The sequence below is a fragment of the Hirundo rustica genome, chromosome 3, assembly GCF_015227805.2.
Source record: "Hirundo rustica isolate bHirRus1 chromosome 3, bHirRus1.pri.v3, whole genome shotgun sequence".
Classification (NCBI taxonomy): domain Eukaryota; kingdom Metazoa; phylum Chordata; class Aves; order Passeriformes; family Hirundinidae; genus Hirundo; species Hirundo rustica.
The window spans coordinates 21,544,972-21,565,354 of record NC_053452.1 but is presented as its reverse complement, the minus strand read 5'-3'; the positions used below and the strand labels follow the sequence as shown (position 1 = coordinate 21,565,354).

General features: G+C 38.1%; 1 protein-coding gene across 32 annotated transcripts in view; it reads right to left on the bottom strand.

Moving 5' to 3' along the window:
* The window catches only part of ESRRG (estrogen related receptor gamma), a 387,661-nt gene that overhangs the window by 121,928 nt on the left and 245,350 nt on the right, over positions 1–20,383 (bottom strand). For 31 of the 32 annotated variants that reach the window (XM_058420042.1, XM_040060736.2, XM_040060734.2 and 28 more), the window contains one exon: positions 102–517. In XM_058420042.1, the coding sequence (XP_058276025.1) occupies positions 102–517 (416 nt within the window). Of the gene's footprint in view, positions 1–101; positions 518–17,844; positions 17,920–20,383 lie in introns of all 32 variants that reach the window. The other variant, XM_058420043.1, reaches the window with a different exon arrangement.

Below are 20,383 nucleotides of genomic sequence, written 5' to 3'. Positions count from 1 at the left end.
AGAAGAAAGAAAAGGCACGGTCTGAAGTCCGAACAGGCTTCAACCAAAGACTATACATTTTCATTCTGAGCAAAAGAAAGGAAGCTTAAGAAATAACCAACCTTGAATTGTCCTCTTGAAGAAAGCCTTGCAGGCCTCGCAGGAGGCCACTCCATAGTGGTACCCTGATGCAATGTCACCGCACACCAAACACAGTCTTTTGGGCATCGAGTTCAGCATGTATTCACACTTGGTCTGTGAGTCTTCAGCGATGGTACTGGAGCAGTCATCGTACCGTTTCCTGACCGGCCCGTTGCCCCCGAGCCCTGTGGCCGAGGGGTAGAGGGGAGGCGAGTCCAGCCCGTTCTGATGTCCATTCATGGTGGAACTGTAGCTCCCGCTGGCGTCGGAGGAGCCACCGGGGCTGTGGTGGTTGATGCTGTCCGTCAGAGAGGCGGGGCTCGACGGTTCCGTCTTGATGTACGACGAACAGCTGGAATCAATGTGTCGATCTTTGCTTGACATTCTGCAGAGAAGCCTGCAGTGGGGAGAGAGAGAAAGAAGAATGTGTGTATTAAAGACAGTGCTCTTTAAGGCTGCTCTGGAAGGGTTAGGGACTGCACATCATTCATTCATTAGTCAATACTTCTTGTTCTACATGAAGGTAATCAGCATAAGGGCATGACAGAGCTTTGTCAGAGCTCCAGACAGGCAGTAAACAAAAACTTTAAAGAGACCAAATCCTTCTGTTGTCCCCTCCGCCTGCCCTCTAGGCTACATGTCAACTTCACATCAACTCCAAATTCTGAACTTGTCATCCAGCAAGTCAAAAAAATTTGAAATTCCTATTAGATGGCTTGGCTATTAAATGTCTTCATTTTTCCATCTGTACTTTCTGTAAATTCCACCATTATCAGAAACCAATGTTTTCAAGTTTGATCACATAAATATTCTGCTCTGTAATTGATGTTTGTCAAGACACTTAACTAAAACACATATCCATCATCTATCGATCTGATCTAAGAACTAAACAGCAAGCCCCTTGCAATATTTTTTTTCTTCATTAATATTGCTTTATTATAGATACAGCTATTTAGTAACAAAGTAGCACATCAATGGGGTACTCTAACAAATAATTGCAGCTGAACTCCATTTTCACAAAATCTAAGTGAAATGATTCATCAGCTGTGGCTGCAATTACTTTCTAGCCATTATCCTCAGACTAACCAGTAATAACTACACCACTATCCCATATATCTACAGCTCTATAGGATCTGACATTTTATGTGTTCCATTCTTGGATTAAAAAAATGCATGAGAGGAGATTTTACATAAAAGTTTAGGCTTTCACAAAGTGAGATTTTGTCTTCTCAGTTCTCACAGTTTCAGAATTAAGCATCTGAAATAAAACCATACAATATCTGATCCAACAAATTAGTGCTTTCTACAGGGAGGACTGGGGAAGAAATCTTTGTCTATTTCCAGCCCCAAGTTACTATTAACACATTTTGGGGTGAATAAAGGACAAAAACGATAATTAGAAAACTCTGATTCAAATATTATCTTAATTTTCTCCAGCAGAGATTATGAGACCACAGTAGCAAATGGCCTATCCAGCATTTTCCTGTCAGTATTCTCAGAAGCTGCCAGAGTTCAGATCATAGTTAAGAACATTTCTTCAGAAACATTAACTGCAGAAAAGCAACTATCCCATAAGACCACCTGAAGCTATGGATTTGTGTTTTCAAAGCAAATATTTAAGTCCAAAAATTTGCCTGAAGTAATTTTTGAGATCTTGTCTTCATTCTTCCACTTCTTTTTATTTAAGAATAAAAAATTCTCATCAATTTCTACTTTAATATCTGGAATCAAATTCACCAATGGAAAAAAAGATCTAAATCAAAGGAGTTGTCTTCCTTTCCAGTGGGGGTAATGAAGATCAAAGCTGGACCTTCATTAAAGTAAGTGTTTAAGATGAGAATCACCCTAAAATCAGTGCCCATGGATTTTATTTAGATTTCTCAATTGTTGTGATTTTTACTGTAAAATTCTATCAAAAGCAACCAACGTGTATATTTGGAAAACAGCCAGATTGATGTACAGAAATGTTACCATCTAAACTTAAAATCAGGGCTTATTTGGGGAGGTGGAAGGAGCAAGCTATCTGGTGTCAGCAAATAAACCAAGGAAATGGGAAGGTTAAAGCCGTGAAAATATCTTATTACAGTGGACCACCTGCTTGTGTTGTCCTTTCCTCAAGAACTGGAGGGGGGGAAATCCCCTTGCCAGCCCGTGGTAGCGTGTGCCTTTTCTTCTGCATCTGCTGCCTTGTAGCCGTCACTGTTAATGAGCGCTGTAATTAATAGATAGCTCTCTCTTGTCTTTCTACTTGCACTCTGGGCTAAGCACTGTTCTCAAGTCAACATTTGAAAGAAAGCAGGTCGGCACTGACTTACAGCAGCTCTGCGAATTCCTTTTAATTTAGAGCACTTACACCACCACTCCACTTATTACCTTATAATTACTGGACTGCTCTCACATACATTACGATCTCAGACTAGAGTTAGAAGTTATTAGGGTACTAAAACATGGTGTCTCTCTGTCTCTCTCTCTCCTCTTGCATTCACAGTGAATTTTATACAGCTATGATTAAAATTATCAATTAACTTTCACATTTTACCAACTAATTTTTTATATTATTTTTCTAAACACTAAGATCCTTTTATTGACTAAACAGGTACACAGTTCTTTTTTCACCTCCCTTCTGCCAAGATTCCACATGTAAACGTCTCAAAGTACAGCACTAGGAGTCACTGCCTACAGTCTGTCATAACCAGCTTGATGGCACGTTCTTGTATGAAACTTCCATCGCCGATTTTTTAAAACTAATTTGTGCAATAATGAACCCAAATGTCACCCTTCCAGTTCCTGAAAAAAAAAAATCATTTGCAATTAATTAGCTGGTCAACTGCATGTTGTTTTGGCCAGTACAGAAGTGGCTATTCTGAGCAGTCAGAACCAAAATACCATCTCAGCTCTAACAAGCATTAAAATCTGATCACCAGCGCTGCCCATGCAAAAGCCAGTCTGCTGATGCCTCTGAAGTAGCAGGTTCTGGTACTAACCAAGACAGAGCTGCTTTTGGCTCCAGCTTCTACGGTACAGACCGGATTGGTGCACATCAGCAAAGCGTAAACGCGGTTGAAACATTAACTATTCCGAGGAAAAGCAAAAACAACAGTGCCTGACTCTGAGAACAAAAACTTTCTCAATCCCAGAAGGTGAAACAGTGACGAGGCTGGATACTGGCTGTGGGTGGGCAACAGACACCTACGGCTTTCACTCCTTCCTTACTGCACCACTTCTGAACAAAAGTAATTCAAGAGCCATCTAAAACGGATGGCAGGTGTGACCACCATCAAATTATCATGCTGAACGTTTGGAATAATGCCTAAGCTAGATCTCTGTAAAATCCCTCCCTCAGTTCCCTCCTAATTACTACTTAGCTCGTTACACTGAAGAATTCCTAGACACCATTGCATTATAGTGTAAAACTACAGTTGGAGTTTAATTCTCTCTTCCTCTCTGTGTCTGAAATTCTACAGCTCTATTATTCAAGCCTGAAATATTCACAACTATCTATAAATTCAATTGTCAGCCAGTGGGTTTTATTCTAGACCTCACTTCAATCTAAAATTAGAGGCACTAAAATTCACATTAACTCTAAGAGGAATGTAGTGAATAAGACTTTATTTCAAAAGAACACCTTTTTGTCAGAAAGAGCTATTTTCAAGATGATGGCTTTATCTGCATTCAAAGAGAATAAGCCCAATTCCACATTGTGCTGTTAATGCAAAATTTTTAGGTCACATTGGATTAATAAAAATCTAAATTTAGTTAAGGTTTATGAATAGAAATAACATGTGTCATATAAAAACGTACAGTATTTATTTTAAAGCCTTGGTGGGGTTGTTTTTTTTTTTCTTTGCTAGATTTTAAGTCAAAGAAATGGCAGCTCCATTTGCGGTAGGCTGTTCTGAAGTAAGTTTTCTAAAAAGTGAGAAATCTCAGGTAAACTTTCCTTTCAGTAGCTTCAGAAAAAACAACAATGAGCTCCAGAAGCATTTCCATGGCCATATACAAGAGCAAGCATATAAGAGTGCTGCGAGCCATGGCTAATATACAACACACAGCATTAACTCTTCACGTCTACACTAAATTTACTTCAAAACTTCTTCATTTAAGAAAGACCTGAAGGATCTGCTGGCAGAAAGATACAATGACAAGAGAATTGCAATAGGCAACTTCTTCTTTAAAATAGTCTTAAACAATAGCAGATAAATTGTAATGCTATGTGCTTATGAAAGGCTGAATATATTAAGAATTTATTAATGCAATCACATTCATATTTCCATCTACCTGCCACATTACTAATGATATTGACAGTGCTGACAGTGGCTAAATCAGTATCAATATACAAGTGGAATGCAAAAATTAACTGCATCTGATTACAGTACATAGCCTTAAGAAAGAAACCCTCATTCCATCTACTGGCAGCTCTTTATATTCCATCTATATATATAACCTGTTCACAGAGTTACTTTTCCCTCATCTCCCTTATTACCAATACCCAAAGGAGGTCAAAACAACATGCCGATACCTCATAATCCATGAACACATTTCACATTTGTTTTTCAAGAAGGAAAAGCTCTGATTACAAGATCATTCACTACTTCAGAGCCTCTAGTGGTATCAGTGGCAGTAATAATTAGCTACAATAATTTAACTGACCACTTTTACTGCAGATCGACACTGAAGTCCACTTTTAGCTGCACATAAAGTATTTTCTTTTCTTGGGGAGAGAATTGCCCTATTTCCATAAATATCAGAATAGGTTCTTAGCAGTTGACATTTGTAATGACAGCTACTAGATGGGAGCATCAGCAAGGTAGGTGTTATTATGCACACCTAGGTACTTCCCACACTAACAGTACCATCCATCTGATTTTCCTCCAATACCTTCCTCTCACATGGATGTCCCCCAAAAAGGTCTTGCTATCCTCAGACTAACTGTGAAAGCCAATGCATTAAAGAATCTCTTTGTCTAAGTGACACAGTAAGTCTGCAGCAGTGAGGAATGGAAGCCAGATCCTGGCTTTGACTGTAAATACCACATTTCCTTCTAAATATCGTGCTTACTTCCAGTATCATTTTGCAGGTCTTTACTAAAATCAGCAGACAAGAAAGAGTCAGCGTGTTCCAGTGAATTCCCATACTCTGTTTCCCTGACTGTAACAGAGAAAAAAAAAATTTGTGCGCAAAGAAACCAAAACATTGCTTCTCGCACCAACACCCACGACAACACCTCAAGACATTCACCAGGTCCTGTTAAAAAGCTGAGTAACAATTTCAGCTGAGCTGCTTTACACTGAGCATTTTTTTTCTGCTTCAGCTAATTGCACTCTAGTAAAGTGGTAAAATGTGAATCACTTAGTAGGAAAATGGGCACCAGCTGCTATTGTCAGAGAATGGAGACGCCGAAGAAAAGGAAAGTGACTGAATGAAGTGTCATGTCAGAAATCAACGGTGCAACGTGTGATTTGAGAAAACATGACTACTTTACAGAGACAGGGTGTCATTATGGCATCACAGTAATACGATGCTTTGACAACTGCTGGGTCTAACATATCATCATTGCATTAAGGTGCACTGGCTTAGTTGGAGGAAGGAAAAGAAAGGATTTCTTCTTTTAATAAGAAATATGGTAAGGCCCGCTTGGTTAACTCAGTGGATGAGATCATTAATTGCAAAGCATTGCTAATCTTGTCCTATGCATGCACAAACAAAACTGTTATTAGGCTCAAGGTCCTTAATAATCAACACGCACGTACAACCACGCAGTAAGGAGTACACGATGCAAAACGGAACAGCTGTAGTGGTTTGGTGGGGGCTTTTTTTGGGGGTGGGGGTTGTTAAAAAATTCTGAAGGTTTCATTGCTTTTTGCAATTTCTTCTATGTTTTCTTGAAACCTCCCCACTTCACCTTGGTAAGGAAAAGCAAAGCAAGCCAGTGACTCCTTCCAGAGCAGCTGTCAAAGCCAGTAGCAGCCGGAAGAGAAGGAGCAATGCTTGAAGCCATCATGTTGTTACCAGCAGTGGCCTGAGTTAGCTGATGACTGCTGACAGAGAATCCAGCTTCCCAAACAGTTTCTATTACTCTGTATGCGATCTACCCAAGCTCCTCTAAAGTGCTTCCTGCACACGAGGCAGTGGAAGACTGCACTACTGCGTGTTCATTTTTAGCTCAACAAAACAAGCCAAACAAACCACTATCTCTGACCCTTCAGATCTGCACCTCATCTGACAAGCTGCACCGTGCTTTCTGTGCCGCTTTTAAAAAACACAAGATTTTCAAGTAGCTGACTTGCAACTACTACACACCCTCTGCAACAAGGGAGAATTATTTAAACCTTCTCACCCACCATATATAAATATTCATTATTGCTTCCTGTTCTATTTCAAGTTGATTCCCCATGCTTCCTGGTTGATAAACTTTGTTAACAAGAAGGAAATGATCCTGAGATACCCCAATGTGTTGCAAATTATCACTGTTGACAGCTCCTACGTTTAAGGATTACATCTGATGCAACAATGCATACTAGTGTCATTTATCTTTAGCTCATTTCCTTGGATCTATTTCAACTGAGGGCGAGCATCTCTTGTTTATAGCTCTAAATACTGTAAGTGAGCAACTGGCAAATCAATAAAACTGTTAAATGCATAATAATACTGCGTAATTACTTACATGATGTTTTGCATAATTAACTGTCTGAGGTGTTCCTTGATATAATGGATACTCAGAGAACAGAATAACCTATAAGCCTATGAAACACACCCTGTTTATACGAACTGGAATTATGTGTTAAAACTCTCGTTCTAATAGTCCAAATCAGGCTTTGGCACTATTATGACAGAAAGCCTTCCCTTCCTGCCAAGTCTAAATCAATTCTTATGGCATTACTTCATAACTAACGTGATATTTCACTGATGATGACTATTACCCTGATTACTTGGAAGTAATGTAGTAATAGCAAAAATACACTTAGATTAAACAAACTACTGGTATTTAATCAATATTATTGAGACAAACTTAGTGTTTTAATAAGTCTGTATAGATGCACTAATGCTGGTTTAATTAAATGTGCCCTTAGACATGCAGCCTCTGCAGCATACAGATCCTATGGCTTGACAGACTGTAACATAACTCTTCTGAATTTAAAAGCTAAAGCACTTAGGAGGCAACATAATTTAAATCTTTTCAAACGGAAAAATTATTATTCTTTACATCAGGTACTCTTTTAGGAACAAAAAATGAGGAATAATACTCCAAGACCTAACACCTTTGAGCCAAAACACCAGACATCTGAAAAGGTGCCAGCCCTCAGTGGCACAGTTGTCCACTGTACCCAATACATGTCACTGCAACACACTGACACAAACAACCCACCCCTCTAACTGAAAGGCAAAAAACTGAAAGGCATGTATTAAAAAACTGCACCAGCAACCTTAATTTTTGCATGTGTTTTATGCAGAAAATATCCTATTAGCTGTTATGCACTACTACTAGGCAGGCCATCACCAAAAAAAGTTTACTGCAGAAAAGACTTGCCTACATATACCGATCTCATGTCTTCAAGTAGGAAAAACCACCTTTTTCAGTGCGCCCTGATGATTTAGTTTTCAAATACTTTAAAATAAAAAGAGGCAAATACTGAAGCGAAAGCAACACAGGGAGATGGCACTTCAAAAAAAAATCATTCTACAAAGCCTCGAAGTTAAACACAGAAGAAATTTATTGGGTTTTGTGTATATATTATGGTCCTGATACAACTTAAACCTTGGGGAATACTTCATATACCTACTTAGTTTTTAGTGTGTCTCTAACATTTTTCTCCTGTGTCTTTAACATTTTCATAGCTACAACATGGCTGCTGTTTGAAGCTACAATCCTACCACTGTAATACCTTCAACTTACCTTCTCTCATTTACTGATTTAGCCTAATGATAGATATATAAAAATATATATTTTGTTTTTGTTACAGTACTTAATATCCCTAAAAAGAGCCAGCTCTGCAGCAAGAGGAGAGTTGAGAGCTGCACCAACTCACACCAGGAGAATTCCCATGCCCAAAAAGTTCCAATTAAAAAGGCTGTCATGTGACATTTAGAATGATGGCCAAGTCTCATTATATGTAAATCAGTAAATTGATCAGGAAGAGTAAGATTTTATTAGTCCAAGTGCAGACTAACAATTCAAATTGCTGTTAAGACAGCAAAAACTCTGGTTAAAAAGTGCTTTTCTGCTATTGAGCATCATTCTACTTGTGGTTATAATTCAGTGGTATCAGGTGGAATCCACCTGATGTCTCCGGCCCCCAGAGGACACAGTAAAGTGTGAAGGAGTCAGCTATTAATTGCAAGGATTCTTTTTATTAAGGAAAATCAGATGAAAGAGCAAAGGAAAATGAAATGCTACATTCAGTTACTTCAAGAGATAAAAATAAAAACCTACACAAGTAAGTAAAGATTCATTCAAGAACGTAACAGGCTTTCTAAAGAGGGATTATTTTGAAATGATTACAGCATCAAAAGCAGTTACTTGTGCCAGTCAGAAAGCCAGTACTACAGATCAGAGAGACATAGCTGTCATTCATCACTTTCCAAAAGTAAAGGGAAGACAAAAAACGCCTTCAGTCTAAAGAGAGAGTCAAAGTTTGCATCATGAGATTTTTCACAATTTCTGGCAGCAATTTCATTCCGTGGCTGAACGGCTAAGTGTAGGTGTGCGCACACCGTGTACCTGCCTCCCCACCCATCTCTCTCACCGATTTTCTGCAGATTTATAGCAGAAGAATTATAATTTGCACGCCAGGCTCTGTTAAATTGGAGAACCGATTAGAGAGAACACACCAGAAATAGTATCAGAGAGCGAGCGTCTTAAAAGACTCAGGACTAGAACTTACAAAGCAAGTGATCCTTCTCCCACCCCCTCACTCAGCTGGCTGCCAGTGTGTGCTGTCCTCCCAGACACATGCCATGGATTTAAATACCCCCTACACATACATGTGCGCTCGCACACGCAACCGAAAAGCTACGTGGGGAGCGGGGAAATGACGTTTTCCTGCAATCAGTGTTTAAGTGAATGTTTGTCCCAGTGTGTTACACCATGCTGTCAGCAAGCAGCAGGGAGTCGTTGAGTTGTTACTACATTTGATTTGACTGCCAGTAGGAAGCTTTATTTCTACCAACTGTTAGTTGCCGGCTCTACGGATCTTCTCCTAGTTTGAGAGGGTTTTATTTTTATTTTTTTTTCTTTCAGATACAGTCCATTATATTTTTCTTTCACTCTGAGGACTTTTAGTGTATGGCAGAAGCATCTCCACATCTCCATGCACCACAGTAGTCCCTTCACTTACGCTTGCTGCCTTACATACGAAAAAAGTAATTGTATTAAGGCAACCATAAGTCAATCCTGACACGCATCAAGAAAGTGATTTTTATATCTGGAAAGTGAATGAGTGGAGCAAAGACGAATATGTACATATGCAAACTGAAACAGGGTAATTTTATTCTGATCTTTTCTGAGAAAATATGGGATTAGACCCTGAGGAATAGATATGGAGAGATAACCTGGGTACACTTTCCTTCCAAGGAGAGGGTTTGCTCTCCAGATCTTTATGTTTCCCAGAGTTTCACCAGGCCTTTTTGTTTGCTTGTTTATTATTCAAGTATATCCTGAAAGGTTTCTGCTCTGTCAAACAAGATCCTATAACTTTAACAGTTGTTTACAATGCTTCCTCTTCCTACACAATAATGATGATTTTGATAATTAGGATCTAATTATAATGGATCTGACAACAACTTCCAACAACGAAAAGCATCTTTAGAAAAATGAAAGCATATGCGTGAATAGTGCAAGGAGGTGGGGTGAGGGAGAGAAATACATCCCAGTGAGACAGCCCGAGAATTCAGGCTGAATGGAAAAGTAATTAACACTAAAGAGCTAAAACTGTAATTAAAGAAAATTTCATTAAAGAGAGGCAGGTGATTCCGCTTTCCTAAATATGACAAGGTGCTGTATAAAAATAAAATAGCAGCCAGTTTCAGTGAGTGGAGCAGGAAAGCCATGTCTTTAACCAGATCAAATTCTCGAAATTGGCTGTCAAGACGGAATTGTTGTGATTTATACCCGTCTATCAAGCGCATGAAAGAGAGAGACAGGAGAGGAAAAGAGGCAAGCTGCTGTCGCTTCCATTCGCAAAGCACCTTTAATTTCCACGGCACCATCTGTTACCAAATCTAATTCACATTCCCTCCTAATCTGGTTTAGTTCTGTAATACTAATTCTTCCACTACTCTTATGAACATTGCTCTCAAAGAAAAGCTTTGGTCCCCGGTTGGTAAAAAATTGAATATTACAGAGTTTAGGTTCTGGTGACTTAAGTGAAGCATGCCGTCCATTAAAATTCACTCCTGGTAAAAGGATTTGTTTTCAGTTGGTGCAGAGATACAGAATTGCTCACATTTGAAAAAAGTCATAGGGGGAGGAGGGGAGAGAAAAAAAGGTGGGGGAAAAAATCACAGTTGATGATGGGGAAGTAGGCTGTGGACATGAAAGCAGTGGTTGTCATAAAATACAATTGTTGTCAAGTTTAGTCACTCTCAGTGCTGGCTATAAAATCACTTTGTCACGGTCTCATACTGAAAGCTTGAAACTGTATTTTTGATAAAGAAACTAAAGGAGTGAGATGTGAGGGGGAGAAAACACTCCTTTCAAATTATGAGATGTAAGTATCTGCAGGAAACCTAAAAGGTAGGAACAAAAATTGAAAGTGGTTTAAAACAGTCTTTAGAGTGTCACAGTCTTACTTTCAGCTATGTTATGATAACAAAAATCCCAATCACTTTTGCAGGACTTGAAAATGAAATAGGGGACCAGGCCTTTTCTGTGGCTGAGTGTTCTCAGACACTGAATCCCTCAGCTACTGGTTTAGGGTTGACTCAGCTTTCCTGGTTCCCACACAGAGCTCTCTGATCAGATCACTAGAAATCAATATATAAGGAAGGAAAAGGACCTAGGCAAATATTTCTAATCAAAATGCTATTGTACTATTTATTAATAATGATCTTTAACTTTCTGATTTTTAACGCATTTCCAGAGTACCCCTATCTCACTCCCACAGATGCACAAAACAAAACAGAGAAAGGGGAAGACTTGTCTAACACTGCTCAACAGGGCAACATCAGGGCATAGGAATCTTATCATGGTTTGGTAGAATTCCAATCCAGCACATTTTGTTTGTTTTCTATGTCTTTGATTAAAACATGCTTTGGTAATTTGAATATTTATGTCTGAGAAGGGAACTTGCCTTTCACCTCCAAAATGGGACCTTCATTGTTTTGAAATATATAAGGGGTTTTTTTCCTAAATGGAAAACTTAATTAAATTTCCACTTACTCCTAATTTAAAATGTTTATTTTTCTGTTAAATTAATCCAAATTTCTTTGTGTGAAGTCTTTCCAAATATAAAGCCTATGGCAAGAACAGCACTAGCCAGCACACAGGGTAATGTGTGAGCAACATATAGTTGTGAATAGCCCAAGGTTTTTATGACTGGGGTGGGGGGTTTTTTTAAGGATTTGAAATGAAAGAGGCAGACAATACTAAGAAAATAAACACTTGGATAAGGTACTTATCAAATACTTTACAAATACAATTTATTGGAATATCTTGTTTTCTACAAAATGCAAAATGGAGTGCTCAATTTCATTATATGAAAGAGGAATGCATAAAAAAATTTCCACTATTCCTTGCCTAAATGAAATTTTAACTCTGTGAAATAGCCATGAACAGAGACGTCAGTTCTAAAGACAAACATGAATTCTGAAGAAGACTCCTCCTCCTCCAATATCACTGCTCAATTCTCAAAGTGCTTAAATTGTCTGTGAAATTTTATCAACGGTGTTTGGTTTGTTATTTTGATGAGAATAGTAGCTAGAAAAACAAAATCAAATTTGTTCCAAATACAGCACATCTGCCATTCATTGTGGGTTAAAACCTTGGGTACAGGGGAATAGACCCAGCAATTCTGAAGCTCGGCAAATTTATACCAGCTCTAATGGCGTTATTCCCTAACCCAGCCTGTGATTGCAGAGGGTCTAAGGTCCTGATACTCTTGATACACAAGATGCAAGTGGATTACCATAACCTACTGCACCCAAAGAAAACCACACTGACATGCAAGGGCTCAGAGAGCACAGCAGTCTATTTATTTACTTGAACTGAATTATTTGAGTGATATGAGCTCTGTCTGTTAACACACAACATTTCTATTTCTACACTATGAAGCCCTCTAACAGCTTTAAGTGAAAACTGGAAGAAGAAGAAGAAAACCATTTTCTATTGAATTTTACTCTTTTTTGCTTAACTATCTTGACTCTGGAAGCACTGGAAATGGAAACAGACTAAACAAACAGTTTGTTACTTGGGTGTGGTACTGATAACCAAATTCATCACACATTGAGACAAATCAGAGAATTCATAGAAGGAAAAACTATGCAGCCTAACTCTTCTCTAGTCTATCTTGGATCTTAATGTGTGACTACAGATTTTTACAAACAAATAAATAAACCCTTGGCTTTTCACAGTTCCCTGTTCTTCACATATTACTATGTGTAATTCAAACCTATTTATGCCACCAGGTTTACATGTCAGAGATTTGCCTCTGGTATCAGCAACAAAGGTCAGGAAGCAAAGGCTTTCACTTTTAAAATGTTTGCATGACTCCAGAAGTCGCCAGGATAAGCTTCTTACAAAGTCCTGATATTGTTTCTACTCTTTTAACTTTTGCCCTCTATGTTGGTCGCAGTCACAGGGAGAAGAAATAAATTCAGCCTATTCCAGAAAAAATCGTCTAAAGCATCAAATATATAACTGCTCAATTATAACATGCAGAACAGGGATGTTGCTACTTGCAATTATAAAGCAATTGTATCAATACACTGCAATCATTACATGCTTCACCTGTGGCCATCTCTTCTGGAAAATGTCCAGGAGAGGCTTGTCCAAGAAAAGCTTTACATGAACAGATCAGCATTAATTACTCTACATTGCACACTGCAAGTTTCAGCTGTATTTTAATGACATATTTGCTTCACTTATTTCACCAGTATTAAGTCCAGATCAAATACTTATTTCCTGTACAGCTAAAAGTTCTGTTTAAGCTGACTGTCCTTGGGTAAGCAGTGAAAGGAAGACTGGCCTGAAGGAGTATGGCATTCAACCAGTAAATTCAAATAACACACATCTGATCCAGAGACGTTTTGTGCCTCACCAGTTTCAGTGCAAGTTCAAGATGCTCATCAAACCAAGGATCAGCCCTGATCAGTTAATAGGATGGCATTAAATGATGATTTTACCAGACCAGGAATCAGATTTTTTTTTTCCCCATGATAGAACTGAGATCTGGAATAAGAATCATTTCACTAATCATCTGCTTAGAACATACACCAACTCTGCTTCACTTCTTCCCTGCTTCTTTACACAGTTGAGGGTCTGACAGTAAATCTTTATATTACTATTGCTTCATGGAATGAATAGCCTGATGTTCTGAAAAATAAATTATGAGCAACCAAGATAACACCAATATAGTCAAGACTTTAACTGCCTATAGTTGGAGCTTAATAAACTGAGGGTGCTGGTGGAGATCAGCATGAACACCTGAAAGAGGCCACTCTCATCTACCCCTGGATGGCTGCATCATTCTGTAAAATCCAAAAGAGGACATCAAGTGAAACATCCGTCACAGGACAACAAATAACGATAGCCAAATGATGATGTGGGATTGGCTGACTGTACATTATACAGGCATGGTTATCCTACAGGTTGTATTAAATATGAGAGCCTGAGATTTATGTTATGGGTGATAAGGCCAAGAATGCTGTAAAAGTGAAAAAATATGGCAACAGCATGCAGTACATCACTACCAGGATAATTATTTATATAAAAAGTTCCCATTCTTACACTTCCAACATACAGGGATAAAATTCACATATTCAAAGAAGACATAATAATAACCTGTCAGCTTGTGGTGATGGATAGATTTTTAATCCAAATGACCACAGTATCCACTCTACCAGTCATAAAAGGACACAAAAAATTGAATTTGCCTTTCATAATTCTTTAAGTTGTAAGGGAAAAACACAGAAGCATGATAAGTAGCTCATTCTGGTGGACAAATGGACAGGCAGTAGTAAAATGTATGAATAGAAGGCACTGTTCCTTCACTAATGCTATTTTCACTTGTTACACACTGCAATGCAGGCACAGGGCAGGGAGGGTATCCCTTCCTTTGCTTTTTCAAGTATATCCCTTGATAATCTAAGTTATATTCCCTACAATATGAGACTGCAATAAAAAGACTTAAGAAGTGTATTACACTACTTAGCTCTCATTTGAAAGAAATCCTGCACAAAGTGGCACAAAAGCACTATTTCACATACATCTTAACGACTTCAGGTTTGTGCCCACAAAGTTCCCCTATTCTTAATCTCTCTGCTACTGGGAAGGAGTATCTGACCTGTATATTTTAATTTTTTAAAATCCACTCAATCCCTGGCAGAAGTTTAATAAATCTATCAGAGCCTTCTGATGCAGAAGGAAAACTACAGGGTCTATTCCCGTACCCTCTACCCACAACACACACACACAAACTCACACCACGCATTTGCTACTAATCTTCCCCAGCCTGCATTTTTCCAGGGGTAAAAATGACAAAGAAATTTAACTAAGTTAATTTAAGTGCTGAAAATGTAGGCAGACTGCTCAGTTATTTCATTTTAAAAGATCTTCATTTTCCCATCTGTGTTATGGCAATTTTATTACACATTCGGCAAATTTACAGTAACAAGATGTTCCCCTGACAAATTAATCACTTTCCAAGCATTTTATCATATAAATAAAATATCACCTCAAGAGAGAAAATCAACTCAATCAGTTGATTTAACCCATCTTTCGGGGAACTCGTCTGAAACAGATTGAGCGCATTTTTTCCGAAGAGGGACTGCGCACACAGCCTCCCGGACTCCCAGCTCATATGGCGAGGCTTTGCCAGGAGAAAATGTTTAAGACTAGCTGATAGGATGCAAGATTCTTCCTGTAAGAACTACCTTGCAGCAATGACAGATCTCCACTGGGAACAAATTGAGATTCATAAAGAACTTGGTAAGGGTTTTGACTGAGAAAATACGTTTTTCCCCTTAGATCACTGGTAATAATATGCAACATATCTCTGGTGTTATTATTATCATAAAGTAAGAGTAAAATATATCCTGTTTAAATAATCTGCTCCAGTGTTTTAAGAATCTCACAATAAAACAACACAGGTAAAAATCCAACCATTTTTGCAGTTGATGACACAATTTTTAATTTGGCTTTTGAAATTTTCCCAGTCCTCTCTAAATTCATTCCAGAAAGTAATTTTTTTTTTTTATGAAACATAAGCGACTGGCAGCATTAGCAATGCAATACATGCACAGAAGAGAAGTGCATTCAACTCAAGTTTTCCCAAACTAATCCTTAAAACAACTCAATGCCTTTCTGGAGAGAATCTGTCACTAAGGTAATTCAACTTCTCTGCCATTTAACCTCTCCCCCTCTGCCCTCTCAGTTCTACCTTCAATCAGGGACTGCCAACAAGTATAAACAAGAACAAGGACAACAACCTGTTTTATGTCACTAGAACCTAAAGTTGTTAAAAATTTCAGTTTCAATTTAATCTAGACAGATGTGTTATTTTTTACAGGGAGTTAGTAATACGAATATAGGTTTTTTGTATTCCAGTACTGTAAAGAAGTAGGATAGCAAACCACCCTTTTGCTCAAGGAACCACTCCACCAAGACAACACAAATATGTAATCCTTAGAACATGACTATACTCTTCAATGAGTTATTTGCAATATTCTAAGCAACAAAGTTCTAGGTGCCAAGAACAAGAGAATTCATTCATCTAGACAGGCTTCTCACTCCCTTTATTCCCTCAGCAAAATACTAACTTTACCCGCCCCCCCCCCCAAAATACCAGCATATGAAAAATGCATGTAACATTTGTGCATATAACACAACCTACTAGCAAAAAAACAGCAGTGTTTATGGAATGCAGTCAAATATAGCAACATAAATGCTAGGGATTGCTATAATTAATAATGCTGTAAATAGACATTAATTCTAAAAGGCCTCAATATTAAAAGCTGCAAGCTCGGTACAACTCTGAATGGCTTGTGAACTGTCAGTAAAGAAAGTTTAGATGAAAAATTATGAACTTAAACGCAAATATGGAATTCTATATCTTATATGCACTCTTTTACCAGCTGAAACATTCCTGGCTTGAGTACTTGTTTTAAAAATTACTTTCAGAGGTCACGCAACACAAGAAAGAATTTTGAACATAGATCAGAGCAACCTGAGGTCTTTAAACAGATGAAAACTTCAAGCAAACAAACAAAACCCAACAAAAACAAAAAAGATAGTAATAAAAAAGCCAAATACAAGACAATTAGTTGTAGTACTTGTAATTGTATTCTTTTCTATGCTGGAAATATCTAAATATTTGTTTCACAAGATGCAAGTGAACCTGGCCATTTAACCCCTTCAAGTACTTTGCCAGGAAATTTACTAACCTATATCAAGCAACCTGGGCATACAAGCTTTGCAGGATATAGTCCCAAAAGCCAGTGTTTCATTAAGAAGCAGCTTCTTCACCTTTTGCTAGGAAAAAACCCACATTCTGATTATCAAGTATGCGCCCTTGAGATATAGAACAGAAAAAAAATGCTTATTGGCAGTGTTTAACAGAACTGTATTTTGAAAAAACTTGGAGCACCCAGAACCCTACGTCAGTGGAAGATACCCTGTTCTTAATCAGTACATACAAATTCACCATTTTTGGTCTAAACCGAAAACAGTGCTTTCTTTGAACATGAAACGTGACATTTGAACTGCACTAAGTACAGGGAGAAGATACTACTTTCCCCTTACTTAAACCTTTTAAACTGAACACAATTCAGTCAGTTTGAGTGGGTATCCAAGACTTTGAATCCAGCATCCTGCCAGGTAACCAGTAATCCAGCTGGTAGTGCAGGCACTGTGGAAGCAAATGAATTTGACTTCATGCAGTAAAGACACAACTGATTTCAAGATTCAGCTCACCTGGGTGGAGCATCTGGCCAGCACTTTAGGAAACTGCTATGTTCAAACCAAAGCATAGTAACACAGAGCCATCCAAACAGAATGGAGGGCAAATCTTGCAGACCTCACATAGGGCAGAAAGCTCCGGGATGATGGGCAACCTCAGAGGATGCTGGGTGCTTCTTATTTAACCAAAATTCCTACCAACATCCATTTACTTTGACAATATCTAACTGAGGCAAAGTGTGTTCACTTGACATTCCTTTCACAGCTGGCTGGTGGACAAGGCATTTAGCTGCTTTGGCTTAAATGTCCATAGGATACACAGAATTTCTTTAATTGGCTTTCAAATTTAAAATTTAGCTGTTCTATTCAAAATTGTGTCCTTGCAGTTCTGAAGTAGCCACTAATCCTTTTATACACCATAAAGTATTTCATCATTTTTCCCCCCTGCAATTGTCTCCTGATTCACCACAGCACATATACTGTACTCCTAAAATTATTTAAGTGGAATAACTCTACAGGAAGAGTAAGAACTCAAAGACCTGGAAAGTTAAGAATTACAGAGTTTAAGTTACTTTCAAAGGTGAAATTAAACTTCATTTAATGGGGGGACTCACATTTTAGATATGCAGACTCAGATACTTTAAAATCATCTCCAGGATCTCCACTTCTGCAAACAACACCTCTTCAATCTGAGGAAGATACAGGACACCGAATCTTTTAATTTGAAAGATGACAAAGTGGATTATTGGTGAGCTACATGTGCCAGTAGGGTGATCCATTACCATGGACGCTCTACTGCGAGTACACGATGTCCGCCCTAATAGTAGTTAGAGCCTTATTGGCTTAAAAAAAAACGTAAAAAGGGTTTTGCATGTGAATTGAACTTAATAGGTTTGACATGGACTAACCTTAAAGAATCCAATCCACTCAAATCCCTTTGAAGGCTGCAGCTGAATTTCATGCAAATCTTAGAGAAGTAGCCAGGCTGCTGGGATTTCAAGATGCCATGTCCCTTTCTTCTGCAGATCTAAACCCAGGCAAAACAATGACAAAAAACCCTCCCATAATTTCAAGGATTCCTCTTAAGATGATCCTGGTTTTGTTATTTGGCCCAGGGAAGTGTGACATTTAAAATTTGAAAACAAGAAGAATCTGACATCAGGAAACACACTGAAGTAGGAAGCCAATTTTTTTTTATTTTAAAGACAGCACTGGAGTAATGTTTCAAACATAAAAAAAAAAAAAAAACCAACCTGACATGGCACAACTATTATTAAAATGCTTAGAAGAGAAGGATGGAGATGAATTTTTATGCTCAATGCACCAATGATTTTTCTTTTCTAAAGATAATTCAATTTTAGAAATAAATAATCCACCATAGTCTAAATCTTCCGGTGGTTATTTTGAAATTCAAGCAAGCAACTTGAAAATAAAAATATAACATATTTCTTTTTTTAAGCCCACTCTAACTATGAAATTATGTTTTCTTAAATAATTTCTTACATTTCGTTTCCATTAAAAATATTTTAAAAGGTTTAATTGTTCTATCTATGTTTATGTGCCAGAAAAGTGCATACAGATATAGATATAGATATATTTGTCTGTGTAACAATATATATACACTGACAGCTGGAAAATTATTTGTTTGATGACCGGATTTAATCTTCACCTGATAAACACGAGAGAGTAAGAAAAAGGAAAAGCATTTGTCAACTGCTTTTCCTCTTAGAATAAAGTACGGATGACTACAAATGTAACTATAACCAAATCAAAACCACAGAGTGTGTATAAAGCACTGACTATGCAAAGCAGTTATAAATTCACGGTTAACAAAGGGCACAGAAAGCCCTTAAAGGAAATATTTTATTTCTGCTAAATTAATACCTAAAAGCATTACATTTCATCAGTTTCACTTAGGTTTAAAGTCCCCAAAGATTCTCCTCCTGAAACTGGCTATATTTTATGCGCAAACCAGGCTGAGAGCTATCTAAATCTAGATAAAACTCATTGGCTTGTAATCTTCACAATGATCTATACATCTAAATCTATATGCAAATCAAATGCTCTCATGCATTAACACATTCCAAGGCACCTAGGAGTAAGAGAGTGCTCTCTCCCTCTCAAAACTCCCCTCCTTCGCTCTTTATTTACACTAGCTACCTAAATAATTCACACCGCCTTCTTTTCAGGCTGCATGTTGCTCTGCCGAAGCCCGCAATGAGCTATTGCAGTAACCAGATGGACACATGAATGCAGCAGGTGGGACAGATGGCAGCCCGCCCTGTCTGACGCTGGCTGCCTCAGCCTGGGCTGCCTTTTCCTTCCAGGTACATTATCATCAGCATAGCAGAAAGCAGCACGCAGAGGGAAAAAACCCTTCACATGCAATACTGTGGGAACTAGTTAAATAAATGACCAGATGCTTATTTGCTTTCTTAACCAAAATGCAATTCACTTAAGAGTGTGTAAGACGCACTTCCCATCTCTCTCCCCTTAAAGGAGTAAAGTCCATCTCTATTCTCCAGCAAGCCCTCGAGTGCTGTATATAAAACAAAACAGGCCTGAAATCTTATCAAGATCTTAAACTCCTAACTTCACAAAAATTTTGATTCTCCTTCAGCTTCCAAATACCTCTACTATTTCACAAGTAACTGGTCTCATTTTTATATATATAAATCTATATAAGTTCTAGTACATGGTCATTGTTTTTACATGAAGGCTTAGTACCTAGCATATCTACAGTGAAAAGCCTCGATTTCCACCATGGGTTATGTCTCTTGACTGAATGTCTTCTACCCTATCTTAAGAGAAGATACATAGAACTACTAAGTTTATTACAAAACATTTGACACCACTAGGGAAAATGCTAACAAAAGCTGAGGCAGTAGGTCTGTCTTTGACTGCAAAAATTAACAATTTCATGTGATGCTTTCCTCAATGGAATACTGGGCAAAACACACTGAAGAAGACACCCAAAATTATAATACATGTTTTGAACAAGAACATAAATGAAAAAGAAAGAAACCTGGTGACACATCTGCCAGAGTTTGACTGGCACCAGAATCACTGTGCCACAGAAGCTGCCCTCTTTATACAAAATGTACTGCTGTCCAAGTAAGCAGAAGCAATTAGCTTCAACTTCTTTTTCAAGTC